At 52.7% G+C, this 12,089-nt stretch overlaps 1 protein-coding gene across 11 annotated transcripts in view; it reads left to right on the plus strand.

Moving 5' to 3' along the window:
* The first annotated feature begins 3,840 nt into the window (after positions 1–3,840).
* Positions 3,841–12,089, plus strand: part of KLC1 (kinesin light chain 1) — a 36,263-nt gene continuing 28,014 nt past the window's right edge. For all 11 annotated transcript variants that reach the window (XM_025041995.1, XM_025041997.1, XM_025041999.1 and 8 more), the window contains exons 1-5: positions 3,841–3,936; positions 4,324–4,585; positions 6,091–6,321; positions 9,260–9,338; positions 9,774–9,999. In XM_025041995.1, coding sequence (XP_024897763.1) covers positions 4,325–4,585; positions 6,091–6,321; positions 9,260–9,338; positions 9,774–9,999 — 797 coding nt within the window. In that variant the 5' untranslated portion in view covers positions 3,841–3,936; position 4,324. The remainder of the gene's footprint in view (positions 3,937–4,323; positions 4,586–6,090; positions 6,322–9,259; positions 9,339–9,773; positions 10,000–12,089) is intronic.

Genomic DNA, 12,089 nt, shown 5'->3' on the forward strand with positions numbered 1-12,089 from the left:
CAAAACGTTTTTTTGGTTTTGTTTTTATCAAAGTTATACATGTACTTTTTTGTGTTCTTTGTGTTTACATTAAAAAAAAAATACTTTTTACGTTAGATAGTTTAGATTTACAGAAAAGTCGCAGAATTAGTGCTAACTCCTGCATGTTCACTTGTGACAACTAAGGCTGTGGCATCTGTACATAATTATTAACCAGATTCCACATTTTATTTGGATTTTACTAATTTTTTCCTAAAATCCTTGTTTGATCCCGGAACCCCACGCAGGACAGACATCCCATCACATCGCATTTCACCATCATATTTCCTGGTCTGTGATAGTTTCTTAGACTTTTCTTGTTTTTGATGATCTTGACAGTTTTGAGAAGTACTGGTCAGTATTTCATAGAAAACTCCTCAATTTGGGTGGGTCTGATCTTCTCATGATTAGAAACTGGGGTTATGGGTTTTGAGAAGAAGCCCTCTGGCCCAGGTTTGGTTTCTGAAAGCACCCCGCCATCACACAGACCAGCGCTCCTTGGACTAATGGCTGGTTCTGGAGCCGGGGCACAGAGAATACATGATGGACCCGGAGTGTCCTCTAGTGCCAGGAAGCAAGGATGGGTCAGAAAACGAGCAGGAGCGTGTCACAGGGACATGAGAGCCGACCACAAGAGCTCCCACTGGTCGAAGCTGGGACGGTTTGAGCAACAAAGTAAGTAACGTGGTATTTTTGATAATTAGTGTTATTTAGGTATAACCTAAAGTATAAAACAAATACCTACAGTTTGTATTGACATAAATGACTAAATAAATAGGGAAGGGGCAGAGAAGAGACAGTCTCCCAGATGGAAGTCCAGATGATGGGTGCTCCCTCTCCTGGCCTCAGCGCCCTCCGCGCCCTGAGTGGGCCACACCCCCCCGACTTGCTTCCTGAGGGCGGAGTGTGGGAAGGAATGGGCGTGGGGCGTACAGGGCTGTCCCCTCTAGATTTGTGAGTCTTTTAGTTTTCTGCCATTTTATTCATAGAACACGCTTTACCTTCACCTGTGTACATGTAGACTTTTGCCTAAATTTTCTTCCAGTTTATTTAATGCTTTAAATCAGTATGGAATTTATTTTAGTATATAGTGCAGGTAAGAATGCAACTTAATTTTTTTCTAAATAGCCAGTTGCCTTAGCACTATTTTTTATATAACCTACCTTTGGTTATAACGACTTAGCCTAGAAATAAAAGAGATATCAAGCAGTGTAAATGTGTGTGTGCCACTGTGTGTTTCTCTCTGACGAAGTGGCTTGCGTAGTTATAGTTGCGTGATGGTGGCTTAGTTGGGAGATCTGGAAACTTGGGGTCGAGGAGTGCCTGAGGGTTGCAGAAGATTTAGAGAGCCCTGTGCCTGTAATACAGAACTGTTATCTTGTAGACGAGCTAGTAAATATATTTTGGGTTTATTTTAGAAGGAAGAAATTGGCTCAATGGGTAGAAGTTACAAGGGAGGGAGATAGCTACTAAGCAAAAGAAATAACTATCTAAGTAGTGGAGCAGTCTGACGAGGAGCCGACGGTCTTGCAAAGCAGGGAGGCCTGTGTTGTAGGAAGTGTGTCTGCAGACCTGGAGCAGTCATTTACCAGGAAGGTTCCCGATTCCTTAGCTCCCGGGTGGGACACTGCCGATTCCTGAGTGGCTTCCATGTGTCTGTCAGGAACTGCTTTGTGCCTCACCAACGCCCTGCCGTGCGTGCTCCTAACAGCCTGGTGAGGGCGATCTGCTAACCTGCGAGGCTCGAGGGGGTGTGGGGTCTGCCCTGCCCTGGCTCTGCACTTGTTACTCTGGATTCAGCGTCTAGCTTCCACATTTTCGGAGAGAGCTAAGCACCCCCCCTCCCCCGCATTTGGATTCTCATTAATTTTCTTTTAAGAGTAAGTTAAAAAAGTGTCTTAAGCAGATATTTTTGTGTGTGTGTGCATCCAGATGACAGTTACGTTTGTCACCCTTGTCTGTAGTGTGAGCACGCCGTGCAGTCACCAGTTTGTTATGTGCTCCTTAAGAAGTTAAAATGGGGTTTCTTTAAATTATTTACTTATTCTTTAGATGTTATTAGTCAAGGTGTCCCCTCAAAGTGATTGTCATTTTCATTTTGCATTAGTTTTTTTTTCCTGCACGGAGGTCCTACCTTTTATGGTTTTCCTACCTCTCCCTAAACCCTCTGACCCTACCCCCTTTTCTCTCTTGCATGAACAACTGCTCTCTCCTTTCAGCCACCACTACAGCCCTTAGAAATGTGACACTGACCCCTTTATAATTGGACAGAATTTACTCTTACGTAGATTAATTATGGCGTGCTTACACCCCAAGAGCTTTTATTTTCCAGGGGTGGTCTGAGCAGTGAAGTTGCTGTCATTTCTTACTAGGTCTGGAGGCATCCTTTTCCGTCCCCTGGGTTTAGTATTGTAGGAAGACTCTGAGAAGTCGCGGGCTCCGTGTTTGGCTCTCAGGAGAGGCAGCGGCCCTGCCGCAGAGGGCCGGGAAGTGAGCGTGATGTACTACTGATGGGTTTTCTTCCGTGGCACTGTCCCCTGAAGCCCTCTTCCCTTTCCCGACCACTGCCCCGGCCCCCTTCATCCTCACCCCCAGGCTCTTGCCTTCAGAATGCAGGTGTCCCGTGACCTCACTCCCCTAATTCCCTAGTCTTGGCACTGTGTGTCCGCGCACAGTGACCCCACAGCCTGATCTAACAGCTTGCAAGCAGTGGGCACTTTCCAGCCCCGCCTCGGCCCCTTCGTTCTCACGGCCGGCAGTGCCCTCCACAGTCCCGCCCGGAGACGGTGCTCGTTTGATAAGACCGACCTCCGTTCATCGGTGGAGGTGCCCACTGCCCCCTCATCCCCCATGCTTCTCCCCCCATGCTTCTCCCCCCGTGCACTTCCTGTCGCCGAGCCTCCAGCTCTGGGTGCACGTGGTGCTTTAGCTTCCTTCCTCCGCCAGCCCGCACGTCCCTGAGGGTGAAGCCCCGGTCAGCCTGTGTACCCCAGGGCCTGGCTCAGGGCTCGTGGTAGGAAAACGCCGCGCCGTCTGGTTTGGGGAAGAACAGAAAGGCTGCGTCACGTGGAGGTGATACGTCAGTACTTCGCTGTCAGAGGCGGGGGAGGCCTTTTGAATCTCCTGCTTTCCCTGGGGCTTCCAGCTCTGGGCCCCTCCTCTTCACTCGTGGGCACGTTGGCAGTGCCCGGTCAGCACCTTAGCCTACTGGTGCTGCATCCCCGTCACCTGCTGGTCCCTCGGGTGTGCATTCAGCACTTCCTGCGTGACAGCCTGAGACTGGTGCTGAACAAGACACACGAGGCCCCTGCTCTCCTGGAGCGGGCAGTGGGACATCGTGAAAAGTGTCTGCCTTTCAAGTAGAGCTGATGCTCCAGGGGATCTGACACCACACGCAAAACCAAATCTGGTTTCAGGGAGTGGAAGCGGCTTGAGGAAACCGCCTGACCTGTGATCTGGCTCCCGAACAGGCTTTCCTAATGATCACTGTTCGTGGCCTTTATTTTTTTCACCTTAATGCTAGAATTTAAAAACATATACAAAACTAGAGAGGAGAGTTAAAAAGAACTGTTGCTTAGTTTCAGCGATTGTCGCCGTTTGGCTGATACTGTTTTACCCGCCTCTTCCCTTCCCCTTCCCCTTCCCCTTCCCCTCCTGTCCCTTCCCTTCCCGGCCTCGGGTGGTGTTTTAGTCAGTTCCAGACACTGCGATCTCCTCCCGGGCCCTTGGCGGTCTGACTCAGCGGGCATGCTCGGCCTTCGTCTTCCATGAGTTGTCACAGCACCGATCATCCTGCTCACGTCACTCTCTTCCATGTTTCAGACGGACCTAGCCCTTGTTCCGCTACTCTGATCGTTCCCGTGTTCCTTTGCTGGCTCGCTTTCTTCGTGCCGTGACTGCTTCTCAAGCCTTTGTCTGGTAAATATGTTACCAAGAATTTACTATCTCTTCTGCGTTTCATTCAGGGAAAGAAAAGCTTGCAAACATGCAGAGAAAATTTCGTTCACTGAGAGTATGTGTTCTAGAAATGCTATATGGATATTGTGCTGCTTTTACTCTTTGGCTTTAATTTTAATTGCTGTCTTTTCTTCATTAAAAAAACTTCAGACATAAGCCGGAAAAGTACTTAAATCAGTCCACCAAGGGAAAAACAAACAGTACAGAATATAGTATCCAAGAAAATACACATATTTATTATTTATCTAGAAAAATGTTAAATTAAAAGGCTTCAGGTGTGTATTTTATTGAAGTGAGCATAAATTAAACCTGTAATGAGGTGTCTGATGTTTCTCTTTTTCACTCTAGAATGTATGACAGCATGTCCACAATGGTGTACATAAAGGAAGACAAGCTGGAGAAGCTCACGCAGGATGAAATTATTTCTAAGACAAAGCAAGTGATCCAGGGGCTGGAAGCTCTGAAGAATGAACACAATTCCATTTTGCAAAGTTTACTCGAGACACTGAAGTGTTTGAAGAAAGATGATGAGAGTAATCTGGTGGAGGAGAAATCAAACATGATCCGAAAGTCACTGGAAATGTTGGAGCTGGGCCTGAGTGAGGCACAGGTATGAATGAGAACGTCTCAGACATGAACATGAAGTTGACAGTCTGGAGCAGTGGAGGCTTCGTTTGAAGTGTGGTTTAGACTGGCGAGAGGATCCTTACAGAATAATAGATCAACTTACATGTGGGTTGTGTATGTTACAATGGTTTAGACTGGCGAGAGGATCCTTACAGAATAGATCAACTTACATGTGGGTTGTGTATGTTACATAAACAATGATTGATTTGGGCCTGTCTAAATTTCAGAAAGCAGAGCCAGCACAGAGGTAGCCCTGTGTGTCCTTTAGGGTTTTGTTTGGCTGCACATGTCAAAAACCAAAAATAGCGGCTTAAACCTCATAGATGTATGTGAAACGAACACCAAGATAGGCCATCCCAGACAGCATCCGCAGCTGCATGGTCATCAGGGACGCCCAGGCCCCTGCCACCTGCCGCGCTCCATCGCGGGCAGCCTGTCTCCTGGTCCAAGACAGAGCTGCAGCTGTGGCCACGTGACCCCACTCTGGAGCAGGGAGGGCTGCCTCCGCCCTTTACTTCCTCTGCTTGCGTTTCGTTGGCTAGAGCTTGGTTCCGTGGCCACACCTCGTGTGCAGAAGACTGGGGAACGGCGTCTTGGCCATTTAAAGCCCCAGGCTCTTCAGCCTGGGGAGCAGGGAAGAACGGGCGTTGGCGGGCAGTAGCGGTCCCTGCAGTACCCCAGGACGAGAGTGCTGTGTGTAGTTGACTAAACTGCCCTTCCTGCCTCGTTAGACATAGAAATGAAAATCTCGGAAACCTCTAGGCGTCTCTCCCGCTATAACTTGGCTCTGCCAACATGTCGTCGGTAAAAGTAAATGCACTCGAAATTGGCTGGCTTCTTTCTCAGCTTCCTTTTTGTGCAGTGGGCGAGCGAAGCGGAAGGGGAGCTGCCGGGTCAGCGGTTTCTCGTTCGCGGAGGAGCTCGCCCAGCGCGCACCCGGCGCCCTGGTCTCTGGCGCCCCATCCCGACCATTAGAGTCCAGCTGCAGGGCTCTGGCGTCGCGTGGTCATTGTGCGGTTGTTGGTTTGCAAGTTCCGTTGTTGAAAAGTGATGTGAGGGTGCGGCAGACGTCAGTGTTAGGACAGGACGGAGCACGCCGCCGAGACCGCTTCCCTCGCCTTCCTTCGGAACAGGGAAGCTTCGTCTGCCTGCCCCGACCCTCACAGTGCCCTCGTCCCATACACGCGTGCCGGAGGCTCCGAGAGATGCTGGCGCTGTCTGGATATAAAGTAAAAAATACAGTTTTATAATGCATGTCCGTTGCTAGTTCCTTTGAGATGCTCTCAAACAGAAAAACAACATGTGTATTTTGTAGCCGGTCTGAGCATGGGATGCTCTTTATCACTCCGCATACGTAGCCCGTGACCGAAGGGGCAGATGGGGATAAATGGCAGAGGGCACTTCCGTGTGCACCGGAGCCGCATCTGCAGATGGAAGCCACAACAGCAGCGGCCGGCGCAATGTAAACGTGTCCGTCTGTTCGTCTAGGTCATGATGGCTCTGTCCAGTCACCTGAATGCCGTGGAGTCGGAGAAACAGAAGCTGCGTGCGCAGGTCCGCCGTCTCTGCCAGGAGAACCAGTGGCTGCGGGATGAACTGGCCAGCACGCAGCAGAAGTTGCAGAAGAGCGAGCAGTCCGTGGCCCAGCTGGAGGAGGAGAAGAAGCACCTGGAATTCATGAACCAGCTAAAGAAGTACGACGACGACATCTCTCCGTCCGTAAGTGCTCCTGGGGGGCGGGGCTGCCCTTCGCGGCTGTGGTTGGCAGGTGACGTTCCTTCCCCCCCAGCCACGCGTTTAGCAGATCACGGATTGTGCTCTTGGAATGAGTCCCCAGGCATGGCATGTAAGTTCTGGTGTCATTTGTGTTTTTTAGAAGAGTGGTCAGAACATGGACAAGTGCTCTGTAAACGTCAGGTGCGGCGCAGAGGGGCTGAGGCCTGCCCCAGCTTGAGACCCACACACCCTCACGCGGTGCAGTCTGGCCACCAGGCCCGTCACGCTGCTGGGCCTTTGCTTCAGGTCAACACTGACCCGATCCAATTATCCGTGACCAGACTCAGGAGGGACTCTGTAGCTTATGGTGCCGAGGGTCTTCTCTTTGAAACCCTTCCTGGTCCCCAGGACACTGCCAGCTTGGGGTCTCCTGCCAGCTTGCTCAGGGCTCCTCCTTGGCCTGTCTTGCCAGCTTATCTTGTAGTTTCTGGAACGTTAGGATTTCAGGTTTTCTCTTCTACTGGGGGCTCTCTTTGGGTGTCCATCCCAGTCTTGATTATTTTTCACCCACCATTTGTTTCTGATTCAATTAACTGAAAATACCTTTTTAAATTTTAGCTTCACAGAAAAGTAGAAAAGGCAGTAAAGAGAATTCCCATGGACCTCTTACCCGGTTTCCCCAACGTTAGGTCTTACGTCACCGTAGCACGTGCCTCGTCTGCTCGGCCGTGGAAACAGAATGCTGTAGGCTGCATGGCTTATAAAACAACATTTCTCACGGTTCTGGAGGCTGCAAGTCTGAGTCAGGGTGTCAGCGTGGTCGGGGTTTGGTGGGGGCGTTCTTCCTGGTTGTGCCCTCACACGGCCTCCCATGGAGCTTATAAGAGAGAGACAGAGGTATGGAGAGCTCGTGTCTTCCTCGTAAGGTCACCAGCCCTGTCACGGTGGCCCCACGTCCATGACCTCGTCTAGCCCACAGTACCTCTTAGAGGCCCCGTCTCCAGATACCGTTGCATTGAGGGCTCGGGCTCCAACGTAGGAATTCGGGGGCGGGCACAAACGTCCAGTCCGCAGCTGGACACTTGGTAAAATCATCGCTCTTAAGTAAACCACAGCCTTTATTTGGGCTCAACAGTCCTTCCACTAGTGGTCCTTTTCTGTTCGAGCACGCCTGCATTCCACTCTGCATTTTGAGCTGATACTTCTAAAATGCTTACACGGTGCTAGGCGTGTTCACTACATGCCCTGTGTGCCAGTGATCTCTGCACCTGTCTCCGCGAACCCTCTCCCGGAGGCTGTCGGAGAGGTCCAGCGCCCCGGCAGGCCTGCGCTGCCTGGGGTTCGTCGGCTGCGGCCGCCGTGACGAAATCCCACAGACCACGTGGTCTGAGCAACAGAGCTGTGGCCTCACGGTTCTGGAGGCTGAAGCCCGAGGCCTGGCGCCAGCGCCGGCGGTGCCTGGAACACGTTCTCTTCCCGCTCACAGATGGCCACCTCCCTCTTGCCGTGTCCTTACGTGGTGGGGTTGGCGGGGAGAGGGAGCACACACTCTGGTGTCTCTTCTCATTAGGGCGCCAGTCCATCATGAGGGCCTCACCCTTGTGACCTCGTCTAAACCTAATTCCCTCCAAAGACCTGGTCTTTAAAACCGCCACACCAAGGGCAGGGATTCAGCAGAAGATTTCAGGGGGAACACAGTCCATAGTACCCTGTTTTATTAGGCTTGCTTTATTTGTCTCTTGCATCTCTGGCTCAGGGCCAACAACGAAGTGTTTTGACTTAAGAACCTGCCGTGGGCTGCCGTGGGACCCAGGCCGCGTGGGCTTGCGGCTGCGCCAGCGACGCACCTGGGGTACTGGGTCATGTCGAGCGGGGGAAGCTGGTTCCATAGAATCTGACTTCTAAAACTTTTTATTTTTAAAATAATGTCTGCCTTGGAGAAGAGATTCAGCGAGTAACTGCCTCCCCTTCCGGCGTGTACACGAGTGATGTTCCTCTGAACCCTGCTGGAGTAGGTGGCACACCTCATGCCACGGTCCCTTGCTGTCACTGGGCACGTTCTCGGCATGAGGACATTCTCTTGTAGGATGCAGGGTCAGGGTCAAGTTCAGAAATGTAACAGGTTCAGTGCTTCATCTGCTTTGCTGTCCATATTCTACTTTTGTTGATTGTTTCAACAGAGTTCTTTCTAGCATTTTTCTACTCCGTTTCGTTATCTAGCTTAAGAGCATGTACTGTACATATCTCCTCAGTCATCTTTTCTCTGGAACAGTCCTTTCCAGAGAAAGAAGCGTCTGTCTTTTATGACACTGGTTCTTCTGAGGAATGCAGGCCGGTTACTTCATAGGCCCTTCCTCAGTGAGGTCTGTCTGTTCCTTTATGAGTGTATCCGGGTCATGCGGCCGAGTAGGACTGTGACAGTGACGTGCGTGCTTCTCAGACGAGTCCTCGGGCAGTGCAGCTTCTCACCTGGTCACACCGTCTTCTGTTTTTACCTTGCACTGGTCACGGAGCTGTGGCGACCTGAGTCACAGGCTTTTGCAGCTGGGAGGTTTCGAAGTGCTCTCGGTCCCGGGGGTGGGAGGGGACATCTAGCCCTCCGGTGCTGTGGCGTGCAGAGACGGGCTATGTTCATGGTTGCACGTACGCTCGGCTCGAAGCCTCTCAGGACCCTGGGCTTGGGCTCTGAAGCCCGGAGACGCCATTGTTCAGTTCTGCCCGCCGCGCCGTGGCCTGCCTGCGTTTAGTGTTTTCAGTTTGTCAGGCAGCTTTTTATTACTCTTCACTAAATTGGCGAATAAGCCAAATTGCAAGTAATCTTATATGTGATCTTAAAAATAGACCATTTTTTCTAAGAATTAAAGTGAAATTTTCGTCAAAGGCGTCCAGTACGGGATCCGTAGTACTTGTGAGACTAAGGTTATTCTGGTTGGTTTCACAGGAGGATAAAGACAACGATTCCACCAAAGAGCCCCTGGACGACCTTTTCCCAAATGACGATGACGACCCCGGCCAGGGGAGTAAGTGGGGAGTGGTGGGGAGATGTCAGCAGGCAGACGGGAGGCGGCGTGTACCCTTGGGGTCATCGGTGGGCGTCCCAAGAGAAATTCAAGTAGTTTTCTTGCTGGGGTGTTGGACCAGGCCCGCTCCGGTCTGTGGGGCCCTGGGAGGGGAAGGCAGAGTCCATGTTCCTGGTGCTGAGAGCAGTCTCGCTCCGTCGGGGGCATCGTGCCACCCCGACACATCACCGGTGCCTGCAGCTTGCTTAGGGGTGCTGGGCGGGTTCCCATGGCGTGGGGGCCGGAGCTTGAGGAGGGTGTCCGGGGCGGGGGTGGCGTCCGGGCGCCCCCGAGGCGCCTCTGACGGGCACTGTCTCTTCAGTCCAGCAGCCACACAGCAGCGCCGCCGATGTCCGGGCGCCCCCGAGGCGCCTCTGATGGGCACTGTCTCTGCAGTCCAGCAGCCACACAGCAGCGCCGCCGCCGCCGCCCAGCAGGGCGGCTACGAGATCCCGGCGCGGCTGCGCACCCTGCACAACCTGGTCATCCAGTACGCCTCGCAGGGCCGCTACGAGGTGGCCGTGCCCCTCTGCAAGCAGGCGCTGGAGGACCTGGAGAAGACGTCCGGCCACGACCACCCGGATGTGGCCACCATGCTGAACATCCTGGCCTTGGTGTACAGGCTAGTACTTTGCACTTTATTCTCTCGATGTTACCCAGTGATGGCTTTTCGAATGAACTTGCCCTCGAAGTACATTTTTATAAACCTGTTCAAGCTACTCTTCTGTGTCATTCACTTCTGTCCAAACAGCCAGGAGTTAAATTAAAAACATTTAACAAGCTCTCTGGCAAAAGTGTCACCTGCAGAATAGATGCTGCCCCGAGCCACTCAGCTCATCCTTTCAAGAAAAGCCCACATGGACCTTTCACTAGGGCCCATCCACACCCTTGGTCCCCTCCGGGTTCTGTGCCGCGGGTCCCTTCTGTGCACAGCGGCCTGCCCGCTGCGCCACCAGCACCCTCCCCGCCCGCCGAGGCCCGCGTCAGTGCCTTCTCCGTCCTGCGTCCAGGAGTCTGCTTGCCCTGTGCCCCTGCTGTGCCCCTGACCTTGTCTGCCACCTCTCTGTGGCGCTCCGACGTCACGCCTGGCCTTGGGGGTGGGGTCTGAATTTGTCTCCCTTCTCCTGGAGGACGAGGGCGTGTTTGGGTCTCCGCCCCTAGAGGTGCTTCAGCGGCTCCCTGACTGGGCCCTTGGTAAACACGCTGAATGGGGGTGGCCAGCTTGCGCTGTGGCGTTGGGGCCCTTTGCTCACCTCTCTTAGCTGAGCAGACCAGGTGAGTAGGGGCCGAGGAGGGAGAAATTTTTGACCCTGCGGGATTGGTTTGCCATGGCCATTCCAGTTTTGTGGGTTGCAGTTGCCTGCTTTATTTTTCTTCATTGGTTTGGTGGTTTAAACAGACATTTTGTAAGACCCACGTATAGCTGAGACTTCGGGCTGGTTCCCGCGAGGCCCTAGGGATGGATTAAGTAATTCCTGTACTCAAGGAGGAAGCAGAACGTGAGTTTGAAGTCAGGAGCATTCAGTTGTGTCTCTGCCAAAGGCCGCCAGACAGAAGACTCCAGAGCTCCGAACTTTTCTGAGCCTCGGTTTCCTCACTGAAATGGAGGTCGTTCCAGTCTCCGCTCGAGAGCCACGGGAACGATTGTAGGGGACGCGACACCTGGTGCTCTGGCAGACGTGATGTACTCAAATAGTAGTACGATCTAAATCTGTTTCTAGAGGGACTTAGAACCCCGTTCAGAAAACGGGCTGTTCATGTTCGTCCATAATCAGAAGCGGGGAGACTGCGGTGGCGGTGACGGAACCTCGCAGGCGTGTTCGCGAGCAGAGAGATTTGTCCTGGGGAGGCGCCAGGGACGGGCTCGCGGGGGGCTTAGGAGCGCTTGCTGGGGCCTTGCGCGGGGCGGGTAGGGTTTAGCAGGTGGATTTGAGTGAGTTTGGGGCACCCTCCTGACCCAGTTTGGCAAAGCTGGACGGCCCCTGAGGAGCGGCGGTAGGAGGGGCTGGGTGGGGCCGGGCCTCGGGCGGTGCCCATGGTGCCCGGGTTGTGTCTTAGGAGAGTTAGTCTGGTGCGGTGCCCAGGATAGAACGGCCGGGGCCTGGAGGCAGGGTGGCCAAGCAGGAGGCTCGTGGACACTCCTGGGGATGGAGCCAGAGCGGGGACCTGAGCGATGATGGGGACGGTGTGGGAGTAAGGGAGAAACGGGCTCGGTGAGGAGACGTGGGCTGATACAGCCGGCCGTCTGGAGGTGGGGGACGTCTGCATCCACACGGGAGGGAACGGGGGGCGTGTGTCACGACACTCAGCAGCTCTGCGCTTGGTCAGCAGTACAGTCCCGTGACTGCTCAGCACTCTGTTTTAGGGATGTTGCTGAATTTGGGGGAGTTTCCTATTGATGGACATTTAGGTTATTTGCAAATATTATAGGAATTTCTTAGTCACAGGTATTTGCATTTAAAATCTTGATTATGTTAAGGTTTATTCCAGAAAGGGTTTTAAAAGTTTGTCTATTAACAAGCTGAGAGCTTCTGGCTAACAATCGTCGTTGTTATCAATGAGCTAAGTAAGAACGCACGCAGAACACGACGGGGTTTTCGCTGCTGCTGTGCATAAGTGTGCGTGCTCACACACTCGTCGCTGTGCAGGCCCTGGGCTTCCGAGGCCTCACTTGAGTCTTGGGTTTTCTCTTAACACTATAGGGTGACATTA

Source organism: Pteropus alecto, unplaced genomic scaffold (genome assembly GCF_000325575.1).
Source record: "Pteropus alecto unplaced genomic scaffold, ASM32557v1 scaffold8, whole genome shotgun sequence".
Classification (NCBI taxonomy): Eukaryota; Metazoa; Chordata; class Mammalia; order Chiroptera; family Pteropodidae; genus Pteropus; species Pteropus alecto.